Source organism: Bos indicus, chromosome 7, assembly GCF_029378745.1.
Source record: "Bos indicus isolate NIAB-ARS_2022 breed Sahiwal x Tharparkar chromosome 7, NIAB-ARS_B.indTharparkar_mat_pri_1.0, whole genome shotgun sequence".
Lineage (NCBI taxonomy): Eukaryota > Metazoa > Chordata > Mammalia > Artiodactyla > Bovidae > Bos > Bos indicus.
This window is the reverse complement of record NC_091766.1, coordinates 24,305,826-24,322,751: the sequence shown is the minus strand read 5'-3', so window position 1 is coordinate 24,322,751 and position 16,926 is coordinate 24,305,826. Positions and strand designations below refer to the sequence as shown.

General features: G+C 35.1%; 1 protein-coding gene across 1 annotated transcript in view; it reads left to right on the top strand.

Moving 5' to 3' along the window:
- The window catches only part of ADAMTS19 (ADAM metallopeptidase with thrombospondin type 1 motif 19), a 270,234-nt gene that overhangs the window by 128,472 nt on the left and 124,836 nt on the right, over positions 1–16,926 (top strand). The window contains exon 8 of the mRNA XM_019964589.2: positions 4,420–4,525. Coding sequence (XP_019820148.2) covers positions 4,420–4,525 — 106 coding nt within the window. The remainder of the gene's footprint in view (positions 1–4,419; positions 4,526–16,926) is intronic.

The window sequence follows — 16,926 nt, the reverse complement described above, 5'->3', positions numbered from 1 at the left end:
TCAAATTTATTAGAAACTTAGTTGAAGATTTTGACTTTACACTTAAGTAAAAGAACAATAGGAGAGGATCTTTTTTGGTTGTTAAATTACATTCTGATGTAGAAGACATTGTATTGATTACTGCTCAGATTTCATAGACATGAGTATAATTTTCTGTCTTTAATTTTCTCACTGTAAAGCTATTTTAAACACATGAACTTGGAAAATGGGAAAAAAGGAAGAAAAATTACCTATAATCACTTCACATAATATAATTGATATTAACAATTTAGCATATTTATGTGGTCTTTTTGTTCTATGAAAATGTGATTTGAATTTTTTGACACTTGGTTGTAATCATTCCTCTATCAATATTTGAATTTTATTTCATAAAATATTTTATAGTATAAAATGTCTTGTGTATTGTAAAGATCATTTTTATCACCATATATTTTAATATGACCATACAATAGTTACTGATTTCCCATACCTAGTGGGAGAAGGCAATGGCACCCCACTCCAGTACTCTTGCCTGGAAAATCCCATGGACGGAGGAGCCTGGTAGGCTGCAGTCCATGGGGTTGCTAGAAGTCTGACACGACTGAGCAACTTCACTTTCACTTTTCACTGTCATGCATTGGAGAAGGAAATGGCAACCCACTCCAGTGTTCTTGCCTGGAGAATGCCAGGGACGGGGGAGCCTGGTGGGCTGCCATCTATGGGGTCACACAGAGTCGGACACGATTGAAGCGACACAGCAGCAGCAGCGGTGAAGAATTTAGTGTCCCCAGAGAGGTCACTGTTTATTCTTTCTCATCCTTGTACCACAGGGCGGGTGCTGGGAAGATAGCAAAGTTTTACACTGTTGCATTCCCCCTGCTTCCCACTGCTGCTTCTAAGTCAGAATCTCTCCTATCCTCATGTAAAAACTCACCATTTGAAGCTGAAACTCTGATCTTTGCCATCCTATCCTTCACTGTCACTGTGACTCCTCTCTCTCCTTGATCCCTGCCCACATTTCCTGTGGATATTGGCTGTGTTTCCCACCTTCCTGAGTTAATTGTGATCAGGTGCAATTTCATGTTCATGGTATCAGTTCCCTGAGCACTACTTAATGATTCTTTGACCTCAACCTCTACCTCTGCCCTTTTCTACCCTCATGGCAATACCTAAGTCGTTTCTTGGAATTTCAGCTCTGAAATCTAAAAATCCCTAAATCCCTCTCGTGTCACAGTCTCCAATACTTCTTTGGAAAGTGTCTCTTCTTCTACTTCATTGATGACTCCATTCTCCTGACCACTGTATTCATTTTTAATGATCAGGCTCCAACCCTTCCTCTTTAATTATCAAGCATAGAGCCCTTGCAAGTTCTATCTTTTCTCTGACTCTTAAGTTTTACTGTAATCTCTTACACCCTGGGATTCTTCCTTTATACCTGATCAACAAAACCTCAGCCCAGATTTCATCCACATGTTAGCCTTCTCTGTGTCAGCCATTAGGTTGTATACCATTCAACTGGGCATGTTAGTACCACCCAGGCTCTTGCTCTCCATCCACTGCAGAACCATATACTTTCTGATCCATTTACATTAAGTATTTCCTGACTTCTTCATCAGCTGTCTTTCCTGTTTCTCTCAGTTGCTATTCCAAGCTTCTATTTCTTTTCCAAAAAGTATTTCCAACTCCCATTCACCTTTGACCCATGCCTCAGATAACATTGCCTCTTTTTTTCACTTAAACATACAAAAATGTTAGAAATTAAGCTCCTTTACTTAATAAGCTATATCTATCAAAATTCTATAGGAATCATCTTCCATTATAAAACTGTAAACATTCCTCCTAAAGTCAGCAGGGAAAGTGAAGAGCTCAATACCACAGATATTTCAATAGTACATTGAAAATCCTGGCCAATATAGTAATATTACAGAAAAATATGGGAAAGCATATAAGAAAAAGAATAATGAAGAAAATACAGGAATTTAAAAACAAGCGACAATACCATCTTTATTTGGGAACAATATATTTGAATGGGTATGGGTGAAGAAATATAATACTTATTAAAGTGATTAAATTTGTTATGTACTGGTCCACATAGCAAAGGAATATATGACATGACAACACATGTTGGCTGAATTTTAATCTACATATGGTGATGAAATTATTTCAGTTGTGAAAAACATGAAGAAGTATATGGGCATCCTAAAGGAAATTTTGTACCAAACAGTGGTCATCGGCATGCTAATTATAGTTGAGCTTGATTTAGAATTTTTGCAGAACATTTAATCTCAAATTATGTGTTTTTAAAAGTCTTAAAATGCTCAAGAGAATTTTGATATCCTTTTAAGAGGGGGTACTTCACTTTCATCCTGCATCTCTCTCTCCATTCTTTCCACCTCTCTTCTTCCCTTCAGTTAGGACATAAGTTCAGTTACTCCTAAATCTTGATTTTCCATCTCTTGTTGTTTTAATAAGACCATGCCTTATCACACTCAGGGCTTCCCTGGTGGCTCAGACAGTAAAGAATCTGCCTGCAATGCAGGAGACCCAGGTTCGATCTCTGGGTCAGGAAGATCCATTGGAGAAGGCAATGGCCACCCACCCTAGTATTCTTGCCTAGAGAATCCCATGGACAGAGGAGCCATGACTGAGTAACTAACTTTCACTTTAGCACTGATAATATTCACACTATGTTTAAGAATTTTTAAAAGTTTTTATATCACTTATTGTTGAATGGAACTAAAGAACGTGTTTCTCGCCTCTTCCTTCTCTTCTTCCTTCTGCTCATTATTGCCTTCATCTTTCCTTCTACTTTATCTAGATTTAATCATAGCGTAATTTCAATTGCCTTAATAAGCCAAATAAAGTAGGACTTACCATCTATTGATCCATTCATATGTCCATCCACCCATCTATTAATAGAGAAGCTATTCATCTCTTTGTGGATTTGGAATGTCTGTAAGATCTATTTTAATTTCTAAATACAATGAGAAAATAACATCTTTATACTTAATCTCTTGACCATTTCTTTCTCCAGTTCTGTTTTTTAAATAACACGTATATACTACATTTTGCCTAACAAATATATCTTCATTTTTCTGATAAACCAGTGGATACCAGGCCTTGACATTAGTATGAAGGTTTGAAAGAGTAGTTAAGGATATACTTTGAACTAATCTCCATTTTCAACCCTCCAGCAATGCCTTTCCTCAAACCTGTGTGTTTCAGTCTTGAGCCTCTCTAGGGTTCTACTGTGCTCATAAACTCCTTCTTTCCTATTATTTGAGCTGTGGCTCCACTAAATCAGTCCATCTTTCTTCACGAATCTTCTCTCCCCAAAACATGGTCAAGATGATTTGTCGTTTTATTTAAATTTAATTATTCCTTACCATTATTCTTCAGGTTTCTGAAGAGAGAAAAAAGTCACAGCATTCAGCTAACCATCTTTCATTAGCGTGCTCTAAATTGTAATCAAAAGCAAAATAAAATTAGCTGGTGGATGGATTCATCCTTGGTAGTCATGTGATCTTTGGCAAATCATTTTACCTGTCCATTAACTTTTTTCACAAAATGAGTTTACATGTATTTTAAAAGGAGATGAAATTTAGAAAACATACAAATAATTCAAAATATATATATTTCTTATAACAGATATCTTGTTACTTGAGAATACATAAAATATACTCTTGGATGATTATAGTACCTTGTATTAAATAATATTTATTGAAGTATATGTCTTAATTAGTAAAATAGTATATAAATCTTTGACTAATGAATATAAGTGATTTCATATACTATCATCTTTACTAATAATTTAAACCAAAAGGTCAAATGTTTTGCTGAAATTTTTGTCTTAATATTTTAGTATCATGTACTCTGGATCAGATCATCTTTATTAGCTAAGAAATTTTCAAAGGAAACACTTTTAGTTTTCCAATTACCATGGATAGTTTTTAAGTTACATTAGTTAAAATGATATTTCACAAAATAAAATTTCAAAATTTTACTAACTCAGAATATAAATGTGAGTTCAAGAATCTTCTAAATGTAATTTATTTTAGGGTATTTCTTTGAAATGAGATTTCAAGATTTGAGAAATGGCTTAAATAATCATTGCTTTTTTATTTACATTTTCTAAGTTGTGACTATCTTACATGATAATAAAAAGTGATATTTATAAAATGTATTTTTATGGTATTCCTTGGAGAATTATATAATTGATAAAATGATTCCATCTAAAATATGAAATTTAAAAGACTATTAACAGTTTATTGAGTGACATATATATATTTCTCCTGAAATTATTTATAGGGGCTGGATATCACAGTTTAATAGATATATTTGAGGGGGAAAACTGTCATTTTTCTTTTCTTCTATTAATACCAAACATAAATATTTGGACTTTAATTCTGACATTTGATAATTAATGTTTGTGTTTTCTAGGTATCGCTTACTTGAGTGGAATGTGTAGTGAAAAGAGAAAATGTATTATTGCTGAAGACAATGGCTTAAACCTTGCATTTACAATTGCTCATGAAATGGGCCACAAGTAAGTAAAAATCCTGGCTATGCTAATATAACTTTGTAATTTGAGGTATTGAATTGCCTGCATATCTTTCCATTTTTTTGTTTTGAGCCTAAGATTTTTAAAATTAGGGAAATGAAGGAGGGAAGATCATTTACATTTGAAGAGTATTTTCTGATTATTTTAACCATTCCTGATATTTTGAATAAAATCTTATTACATTATTAAAATCCTCATTAGAACAGTCATTACATGGCACATGATTCATTTCAATACACATTTTCAAATGATATAAACCTTGCAATAATCATGACACTAAAAAGATATGCATTATTCAAGCATCCAAGGAAAACACTACATACAAGTAAAATGCTTTCAACTTTTGACAGTTCCTGTTTGTTATTACCCAGTAGAGAGCAAAAGGAGTTATCTGCACAGTTTAGAAGTAATGCCTTTGAAAGAGAATTAAACTGGACACACAGTTCATGTGTAATGAACATTAAGTACGTCTCAGACATAATTCTACGCACTGTACATAGATTAGCTCACTTAAAACTCATACAAAGCAAGGATTTCATTTTACAAATAATAAAAATAGCAATAATAAGTGGTGGTAGCAACACTTACTGTAGTCTTGCTATATGCCAGACACATTTCTACATGCTTTATATATCCCCCCAACTTTCCTGTCAAATAGACTGTTAGAGTACCCATCTTATAGAGAAGAAACCTGAAGTAGAGAGGGGTTATCTACCCTCCTAGAATGATGAAAATACTATCTTAGAGGAAAAATTTGAACTCATGTCATCTAACTCAGGTCATACTGTTCTGAATTTTTACACTAAGTTGTCTACTGTCTGTAGATCTTGAATTCCTCATCAATAAAATGGGGATAATACCTGTATTATGAAGTTTGTTTGAGATTCAAATGATGTAAGAAATAGACTGTATTTATGGAAATTGGGCTTCCCTGGTGGCTCAGATGGTAAAGCATCTGGATTGGGAAGATCCCCTGGAGAAGTGAATGGCAATCCACTCTGGTATTCTTGCCTAGAGAATTCCATGGACTTGGCAGAGCCTGGCAGGCTAGAATCTATGGGGTCACAAAGAATCGAACACAATTGAACAACTAACAAACTAACACTTTCAGACTTTCACTACTTTACAGTAAATACACTATAGTAGAATGGTGTGGGTTAGGGAATCAGACCTAATTTTGACTGTAGGCTTCTCTACGTGCTAGCAGTATCAGCAGCACAAATGAAAAGTATTTTAATTGAACTCAGATTTACTGAAGCCCTATTCAGGGAGGTGATCTTTATGGAGGCCCCTTTGGTCAAAGGCATATTTGGTTTGGCTGCAGTATTTCAAAAATTGTATCAGTTGCCAACATTAAAAAATATAAATTTGACATAAAAATTCAAATTTCCAGACCTGGCAGCGTTAGACGCACAGTCCCATATGGCAGCCATCCCTTGGAGCTGAGCAGCGTCTGTACCCTTTAGGCTGGGCCCATCCTCCCCAGCTCATCACACGCAGCAGCACTTTGCTACCATTCATCCAGCTGACTTTGTTTTCATCATATAGCTGGACTCTGTAGACAGTTGAGTAAACTTGAGTTGGCAGTGGAATTTGATTGGTAAAGGAAAACTTTGATGAAAACTTATATAAGACTTAATGGTTTTTATTTTAAAAAACCCTTTTTTAGTCAAGTAAACTGGAATATATAAAAATGATCCGGTCATAATTATGTAGTCCTATAAATGATCAAATATTGAATGTACCCATAACCTAGGGCAGGAAATAGGGCATTATCAGCAGTGATTGTGATGTCATTGTTTTTAAATGTGTAGAAACACTTTCATTTTCTCTTATGCAGGCTTTCCGTTGTCATTTGAGTGCTCTAGGATATGTGAGGGGTTTGTTACTTGAAAAAGAAGAAAAGATAAATATACTTTGAAATCATCATCCTTTAGGGAAAGTATACAATACAAACGGAGAAGGCGATGGCACCCCACTCCAGTACTCTTGCCTGGAAAATCCCATGGATGGAGGAGCCTGGTGGGCTGCAGTCCATGGGGTCGCTGAGAGTCGGACACGACTGAGCGACTTCACTTTCACTTTTCACTTTCATGCATTGGAGAAGGAAATGGCAACCCACTCCAGTGTTCTTGCCTGGAGAATCCCAGGGACGGGGGAGCCTGGTGGGCTGCCATCTATGGGGTCACGCAGAGTCAGACACGACTGAAGCTACTCAGCATCAGCAGCAGCAGCAGCATACAATACAATGACCTCATTCAGTATTTGATACCAGGAATGATAGGATTTAGATTCTTAATTCCAGTACTGATTTTATGCTTTAAAGATGTTTCAGTCTAATCATAATAGGAAAAAACCACATGTATCATTTGAATGAAGAATGCTGAGAAATAGTATTTAGAGGCAAGAAAAAGTTATTATTAAAAACATTTTAAGTTAGGGCAAATTAATCATAAATATAATTCCTATAAATTAAATTCAAGTTTCTGAATACTTAAAATTTTCACTTCAACAATGCATTAACAATTTGGTAGCTGATTACCTTTTAATGAAACAGACATTAATGATTTTGTCAAGTACCATGAATACTAGAGGGTTCACTTTAAAAAGAAATTTTACATTATAAAAGTATACTTCTCTTTGATGTGTGCTATATTCTAAAATGTAGGAGAAACAGTAATTAAATGAACAAACCACAGTACAAGTTGCTTTATTAACATGTAAAAGGTTGGTCAAGAGCTTAAAAAACTATATGATATGATTTAAGGAAATGCCACTTCAGCTTTATGTAGTAGAAACATTGGTTTATGAGCAGAAACTCAGGTTGGAATGGCTAAAATGGTAGTAAAATATTATTTTATTTGACTTTTATAGAGCTGCACCCAAAATCAATAGAGATGTGCCAAAGGTATGTGTAATGCTTGATGGATTAATCCCAGGACATGTGATATATGTTGAACTACTTAGTTACTAAAAATTCTCCTTACCAGGAAGCAGTGTTTGTCTCAAAAGTATAGGCCAAAAAATTTCTTGATGCTTGAGAGGGAGACAATAGCAGTGAGAATAATGGTGTCTTTATAAAGATCAAAAGAACAAACAGCAGGAAGTTCATCTATATAAATTACATCATCATCCACTGTAAAATATAAAACACAATGAAACAAACATGTAGGAAAAAGAAATAAAAAACAATGTTCATGTACACATAGCCTCTCAATAGGGGAAGTTTTCATAGATGTTAGATAATTATATGGATCTTACATGTGCACGTGTACACACACACACAAATACACACACAAGCACACCAACAGAATTCTTTTACTTAGCGGTATAATTAAGATTAAGCTGCTTAAGTGAAGCTGTTAATTCTTATTTTTTTTATTTCTTTTTTTTTTCAGTTATAACTTCTTCTCATATACTTCCTATAGGCAGAAATGGATCATTTAATTTTTCAACCCAGAATTTAAGAATGGCAGAATGATTCCATTTTAACTTGTTCATATTCACATATGAAATGTCTCTAAATTGATTTGAAATGGATGTATTTATGTTTGTTGCCTTGAATTTGATTTCTGGAAATTCCCAGAGCAATTCCACATATAGCTGGAAAAGTCAATATGGGTCACCAAGTAATAAAACTGACTCTTGCTGGTAGGGTGAGAATTTTAGTAACTGAAGTGAACAAAAACAAACAACAAAAAAAAGAAAATCCTTCTTTTACGACTGCCAAAGAATCTTAAATAATGTCTGCAAAAATCTATTAAGTTTTTCCTTTGGGAAGTTACCAATTATAATTTTATGTGTAATGTAAGTAATACTTGTCATAATTATAGGTAATGATATACAAAAGTGTAAGTTCAAATCCATAGCAAGAAAGAGGAAATAAGTGATTTATACCAATGTTTTATGATTACTTTTCCAAAATTATTTTTCTTTCTAAATGATAGATCAAGGGAGTGTTTATTTTTCTTATAACCCAAAATTTCAGCAATAGAATATTTGATAATTATTTAATGTTTTTATACTTATGAAATACAGATAGGACTTTCATTAATTTACTCTGATGAAGGCTAACATTTTATTTTTATAAATAAAAATACCTTAGGAAATTGTTCATAATTTTGACAGGGTTTATTGAGTATATACATATACACATGTTCACTATATTTTATGTCTTAAATCATCTCTATGAACATAACTTCTTAAAGCAATAGATTATACTTTGATTTCAAGTTGTAAATTACTATGCATATGTTAACTGGTTATATTACTGTGTGAGGGGAAAGTCCCTGAGAGTCTCTGGTTCAATGATTTGCTAGAAGGACTCATAAAATCCAGCCAAGCTGCTTTACTTATAGTGATAGTTTATTACAGTGAAAGGATGTAGATTAAAATCAGCAATGGAAAAAGGCACATCGGGCAGGGCCCAGGAGATACCTGGCTCGGCACATGCTTCCTCTTGTCCTTTCCCAGTGGAATTGTATAGAAAATGCTAACTCTCTAATAATGTCTGAGAACACGTACATTGTACTGCCAACTAGAAAAGCTAACCTGAGCTTTGGTATCCAGGGTTTTTGATGGAATTTAGTTATGTAGGCAAGGCTGACCACCCATTCCCTACAGAGGTCAAGCTGTTCTAAGTCCCCCACCACAAATCACGCTGTTAGTATTAACTACTGGACATATCTCAGGGCCCCCGTAAACAAAGATACTTTTTTATTAGGCGGGATATTTCAAGGGCTTAGAGTTTGATCCAAAGAGTAAGACAAGTCCTAGACCTTTTTTAGAATGTGCAGGTTGGAACCCAGACTTGTGGTGTTAACTCTAAACTGCAAAATTACACAGTATTTTTAAGTTTAAAAATATCATATTTACATTAGGTTGAGAAAGGCTATCTAATAAAAATTAAGTCTTTTATTATCAGATGTTGTATCCGTTTATCCATATCTAATAAATCTCACAGAAGTCTGGAACTAAGTATTATTGTTATCACTTTTTTGCAGATGAGGAAACTGAAGCTAATAGAAAATAATTTTTCAGAATTTTTTTGATGTTAAGAGCATTCTTTTTTGATCAGTTATAAGACCGGAGAAGGCAATGGCACCCTACTCCAGTACTCTTGCCTGGAAAATCCCACAGACGGAGGAGCCTGGTGGGCTACAGTCCGTGGGGTCGCTAAGAGTCAGACACGACTGAGCAACTTCACTTTTCACTTTTATGCACTGGAGAAGGAAATGGCAACCCACTCCAGTGTTCTTGCCTGGAGAATCCCAGGGATGGGGGAGCCTGGTGGGCTGCCGTCTATGGGGTTGCACAGAGTCGGACACGACTGAAGCGACTTACAGCAGCATTGTTAAGAGCTTCCTAGTTCTCTTAGTTTAATCATGTCTTTTAAAGTTTTTGACCTGCAGACTGTTTTTAAATAATCAAATCTCATATTTTTTTCCTATAGTTTTTAGCAATTGCAAGTGCTTCCTCATTCTGCAATTAGGAAAACATTTTTGCCCAGTTCTTTTCTATTTTCTTCCCTTCACCCTGTATCTCACTCTTCTTTATTGCCATATAATCTTAGAAAGTCATCTAAAGTCTACATTAGTGTATGTAATACAATTTTCTATGTTAAATTTTATTTTCTCATTAACTGCTCAGTGTGCTGTGCTGTACTGTGCTTAGTCTCTCGGTCATGTCTGACTCTCTGCAACCCCATGGACTGCAGCCCACCAGGCTCCTCTGTCCATGAGGATTCTTCAGGCAGGAATACTGGAGTGGATTGCCATGCCCTCCTCCAGGGGATCTCCCCAACCCAGCGATTGAAACCAGGTCTCCCGTGTTTCGAGCAGATACTTTTCCCACCAGTATCTGCTGGAGTCCGTAGTCTGTTCCTTTTCCAGGGAGGGGATCGTCCCAAACTTCTCAGTAACTGGTCTTATATTGAAAGTGTGGCCTCTGATGAGCTAAGAAGCTATGCCAGAATACAGCACATTTCTGGCTTTGTTGAAAAAGCCTTGACTTTTTTTTTTAAAAAGTCAGTTGAACTAAATTGTGTGCTACAGTGATGTAGCTGATTTACATTGTAGTGCACTTTCTGGCAGCCAGTGCCCAGACCACACTTTGAGTAGCCTTGTAACATAACAGCTATATACTCTGCCAGTCTTGCATAGGAGTCACATATGGTTGCCAGAGGGAGGAATGTTTTTATTTTTAGCCTGAAAGGTGGTTTTTCTTTGAATTGTTTCTCTCTCTCCTCATGTATTTTGGCTTCACTTGTGGCTAGTTGGTAAAGAATCTGCTTGCAATGCAGGAGATCTGGGCTCGATCCCTGGGTTGGGAAGATCCCCTGGAGAAGGGAACAGCTACCCACTCCAGTATTCTGGCCTGGAGAATTCCATAAACTGTATAGTCCATGGGGTCACAAAGAGTTGGACATGACTGAGTGACTTTCACTTTCATATATTTCATATGGTCCTTTTATAGACATAAATACTGTGATGCAGTCCATTGCAAATAACAAAAGTTGGTTTTTTGTGCAAATATTTAGTAGTGTTTTAGATTTGTTTGTTATGTAAATTACGTATAATTTACATAATATGGTTGGACTTCCCTGGTGGCTCAGACGGTAAAGCATCTGCCTACAATGCAGGGGACCTGGGTTTAATCCCTGGGTCAGGAAGATCCCCTGGAGAAGGAAATGGCACCCCACTCCAGTACTCTTGCCTGGAAAATCCCATGGACAGAGGAGCCTGGTAGGCTACAGTCCATGGGGTTGCAAAGAGTCGGACATGACTGAGCGACTTCACTTTCACTTTTCATGGTGGTGGTGGTGGTGGTGGTTTATGTAATGATATATCATTTACATAAAAAAATCTAAAACACCACTAAATTATGAAAATTATATAATTTATATATAATCACTCACTATTCATAGTATGATTATCTATAAATTATATAATTTTCATAATTTAGTGGTATTTTAGATTTTTTGTTATGTAGATGATATATCAAAAATATGAATATATACCATATATGTACTGTGTATACGTATCACGTACTGTTTTATTTAGGGCCACAAATAATTTAGCTCTCTCTGTGAATTCCAACTAAAAGTAAAATAACCCCTTTTATATCAGGTAAGCCTTTACTGAAACTTAGCCCCAGGTCTTATATTTTATTATAAAATATATAACTATCAGGGAAATAATAATATGAACTATAATTAATAGTAATATAACCCTGTGGGTATTTTTCTGACCTTGCTGTATCTGGAGATTTATTGACCAGGAAAACTTTACACTGACTTAGCTCATTGAGACCAAAGACTTCTGCCCTCCACTCCAAAAGAAGGAAGGCAGTAATATTAGCTTTATTTTAGGGATGGTGACTGCCAAAACTCATACAGCTAATAAGTGCCTGAGTGGATGTTCAAGTCTGTCCAAATCCAGAGCCTGTGTTGTTAACTACTATGCTATGCCAGAGATCTAACTTACTCAGCTCATTTCTGGACTGCCTCTTTATTATCTAGCTCCAACCTTGTATCTTCAGCCATACCTCACCCTATGCTCCCTCTCATTCTCAGCACTGCAGCCACAATAGAGTTTTTCCAGTGTTTCTAATGGATCATGGTTCTTTGCACTGCACGACATTGGTACATGCCACACCCTCTGCCTTACAAGGATGGGAACAGCTTTGAGAAATTATCTCCTACTGATCATAATTCATACATCTTATCAGTAAGCCATTTTCCTGTAGGATGTGTTCTGTAAGTCATGTCTTTATAAATGTACATTCATTCATCTTTTTATCAGTTTATTTTATTTTATTTTATTTTTAAACTTTACAATATTGTATTAGTTTTGCCAAATATCGAAATGAATCCACCACAGCTCCAGAGGGTAATGAACCATGCCCATTTTTTATTATCATGAGATTCCTAATCCATTTGATAGTTGTCAATGCATATTAGGCAATCAGTGTCTGCTTGCATTGCGGGAGACCTGGGTTCGATCCCTGGGCCAGCAAGATCCCCTGGAGAAGGAAATGGCAACCCACTCCAGTACTCTTGCCTGGAAAATCCCATGGATGGAGAAGCCTAGTGGGCTACAGTCCATGGGGTCGCAAAGAGTCAGATACGACTGAGCGACTTCACTATAGTAATTATAATAAGTAATAATTGTAATTGTCTTAGTAAAATTTTTGCATAGAATGTTAATAAAAAATTATTATAGAAAAAGTGTTGTATGCACACTCATTCTTTAGAATATTTTCAGCTATTGTATGAAACTTTTAATAAGTTCTTAAAGTTTTATTAAAATAATATCATGTAGTTTCACATATACCCAAGGTTACATGGAGTGAGACTTTATTCCAGCATGCACATTGCAGAAATGATTCCCCACACACTAGAAGTGCTCCCTCCTGAAGTCTTCCTATCACAATAAGCAGAAGCTCCATCCTTCCAGACACTCAGCCAGACACCATGAAATTATCCTTGAGCCCTTTCTGTTTCTCGCTCTTCACGCTCTCCTCATCAGCTGTTGACTCTACCTCTATAACATATCCAGAATCTGATTGCTTTTCACTAATCTACTACCACTCTGGGCCAAGTCATTGCCGTCTCTCTTCTGGATTAATCCAGTGGCTTCCTAAATGATCTTTATTTTTCAGCCCTTGCCTCCCATAGCCTATTTTCAATTCAGAACCAGGGTGATTCTTTTGAAACAAAGCAAATTACCTGCCCTCATTGCTCAAAATCTTCCAGTAACTTCCTATTTCACTGGTAAAATCCCTGGTCTTTAAAATAGCCCACAAGGCCCTGGAATAGCCTCCTCCCCTTCAAGCCTTCCATTGTCCTCCTTACTAACAGGGTTTGAGATGCATCAGCCTCTTTTCTATAACTCAAACACATGAAGCACGGATCCTCTGCCCTTTGCTTTTCCTTCTGCCTGCAATATCCTTCTTCAGAACAGTCACATGACTGTCTCCGTATTTTTTTTTTTTTTAGTTCTCTGCTCAAGTGTCATAGTGAGGGCTTTCTGAATACATTTCTTAAAGCATAATAATAACCACACCCCCAATTTATATTCCTCTACCTACTTTAATTTGCTTCATAAAATGTTTCCAATTCTAGACATATATTTATTTATCTGTATGTATATGTTAAATTCTTGACTCCTTAGTTCAGTATTATATTTCCAACCTCTAAAACAGTAGTACTTGCTTACTTGGCACATAGTGTGTACTTAAAAATGTATTTACTCAATAAAGATAAATTTATTAAACTTAACAAATTTATTAAATGTATAGAATATATAACCTCCTAAATTGTGTAGAACAGCTGAATATGTGAATGTACTGTTTGTTAGAAATGAATTAAATAATCCACTTGAGGAAATAAATTGTTATATCTAAGTAGTAAGTTGGTATTGATTTTCACATTAAAAATTTACATTGGGATTAAGATTATGATTTGGATTGATAGATGTTGTAAGGACATTGAACTCTCTCTTCCCATTTTAAATACCTGAAAATGCCAAAAATAAATGTTTTAAATAAATAGTTAAGCTAAAGGGCCAGAGAGAAAAATTTTTACATACTAGAGATAGAAGTAATCTACTGATATAAAAGAGATGGAATTTCTCACTCACAGGAGGCTAAGTCTTAATGCTGGTTGGAGGATCTGAGGGTTTAATGTACTCTGGTAAATGGAAGCCAGAGCTTCACAGCCCCTTACATGGCAATGTGTATCTCCAGAGGTGGCAACAGATGTTTTGCTTCAGGATATGGTGTGAAAAAGAATCCATCAGGGAGTCTGGGATGAACCAGATTCTAATGACATAGTTTCAGAGTATAAAGGCAAACATTAACAAAACAGAGATATAATTACAGTCATAGTGGGAGTTTTTAACATAGCTCTCTGTGACTGATAGATCAAGTGAGCAGAAAGATCTATATAGAAAACATTTGAACAACTAAAAATTTGGGGCAGATAGAAAACCTACAGTGAATTATTAAAGAATACCTAATCTTTTAAAACCTATTGGATAGTTATAAAGAATAACCATATATTGTTTTATTCTGTAAGTCTAAACAAATTTCTAAAGATGAATATACAGATGATTTTTTTTGATCATAGTACAATTAAGTTAAACACCTAGTAACAAAAAGAAAACTAAGACTTTTACAAGCATACTTTTGAAAAACGCATATATCCCAGAAGAAATCATTAGGGAAGCCAGAAAATTTTCAGATTTAAACAACAGCAAATATACTATTTAGAAAATACAGCTTGCAGATAAAATAGTACATAGAGGAAAATGAATAGCTTTCAGTTCAGTTCAGTCACTCAGTCGTGTCCGATTCTTTGCAACCCCATGAATCACAGCACACCAGGCCTCCCTGTCCATCACCAACTCCTGGAGTTCACTCAAACTCATGTCCATCGAGTCAGTGATGCCATCCAGCCATCTCCTCCTCTGTCGTCCCCTTCTCCTCCTGCCCCTCATCCCTCCCAGCATCAGTCTTTTCCAATGAGTCAACTTTTCACATGAGGTGGCCAAAGTATTGGAGTTTCAGCTTTAGCATCAGTCCTTCCAATGAACACCCAGGACTGATCTCCTTTAGAATGGACTGGTTGGATCTCCAGAGGGGAGTCAAAAGCATAATCTAACAAAAGATGGAAAAGCAAATACTTCTATTAAAATTAATTAAACCTGTATCAGTGGACGTATAGCAATTGTTTGTGGATAAATGAAATATCTTACAGATGTCAGTTCTGCTATAAATACTTCAGGGGTTCATGGAAATTCCAGTGAATATACTTATTTCTAACATTTATATATAAGTACAAATAGCCAAAAATAGCCAAAACATTTTTGGAAAAGCCATGAAGCTGGAGGCAAAATTAAAAGAGGAGGAAGGGTAGAATAATATGGAAATCTTTCTCTAACAGAAATGAAGATCTGTTATAAAGACTAAAGTAACCAAGACCTTAACATTTACACATATAGACAGTCAGTCCAATAAAATGCAGAATCATAAAGAGGCCCAAGTTTTCTTGAAAACCTGACTGACCATGTGTCATTGCAGATCAATAGAGAAATTGACTATTAATAAAAATGAGATAGTATGATTGGTTTCCCACATGTGTAAAAATAAAATTGAACACTTTCTTAAGATCATTTCTAGAAATCAATTGTGGGTAAATAAAGACTGTTATAGTACAGATGAGACTTCTAACAGAAAATATATGAGACTATCTCTAGGACTTCAAGATTGAAATGATTTCTACAACAGCACACATTTTATGTGCCTTCTTCTTGAAGGCAGAAGCATGAGACCTGATAAAGAATTTGGTCATGAATCTTAGAATTTGTCTTGTTCACCCTTAATGCTTGTTGTTGTTGTTGAAAGTATATTTGATTTATAATGTTGTGTTAAGTACAACTGTATAGCAGTCATTTCCTTACACATACATATACATTCTTTTTTTTTAATATGTTCTTTCTGTCATGGTTTATCATAGGATATTGAATATAGTTTTCTGTGCTGTATATAGAAGGACCTTGCTATTTATCTCCTTAATACTTGTTATTTAGATTGCATAACAAATTTAGACACACACATAGTGTAATGTGTATGCACATATATATTGCATGTATTTGTTTTTGTGAAATATTTAATAATTAAAAAATAAATATAATACTAGAAAGGAGGGGCAAAATAAGTATCATTTGTATAAATGGAAAACTTGAGACAGTCTACTAAAAAAACCATTAGAGCAATAAGAAAATTTTAGTGGCTTTTTACAAAACTGTAAAAAATTTTTGCTTTCCAAAACATGAACAAGAGCCTTTTGCAAACTATAATGAAAGGAAAAAAAATACATCTATATTGAAGATAGCAAAAAATAAAATAAAAATTAAGATAAAATATCTAGGAATATATTCACAAAGGGATGTATAAAACTTGTAAAAAGAAGAATGTATAGCCAAACAGAGTCATAAAAGTGGTTTAAGAAATGGAAATACATTTCCTGGTTTGGGATAGGAACATCAATACCATAAAATGACTATTATCTGTATATAAACTAATATAATCATCTGCCCAAAATATCAATTTTTTTTTATTTTGGTGATGTTGTTTGGTTGCTAAGTCATGTCTGACTCTTTGCAACCCTATGGACTGCAGCATGCTAGGCTTTTAGAGTTCATGTGGAAAACTCAACATAAGAAATATCTTGTTTAAAAAAAGTAAAAACTGGGAAAGAGGAGGGTGAACTTTATCAGGTATTAATATATTTCAGAATAAATAAAGCAGTTTATGCTGGTGCTTGAATAAGCAAGCAAGTCAGGGTAAGAGAGAGTAAGGAAATAATCCACTTATAAGTAGGA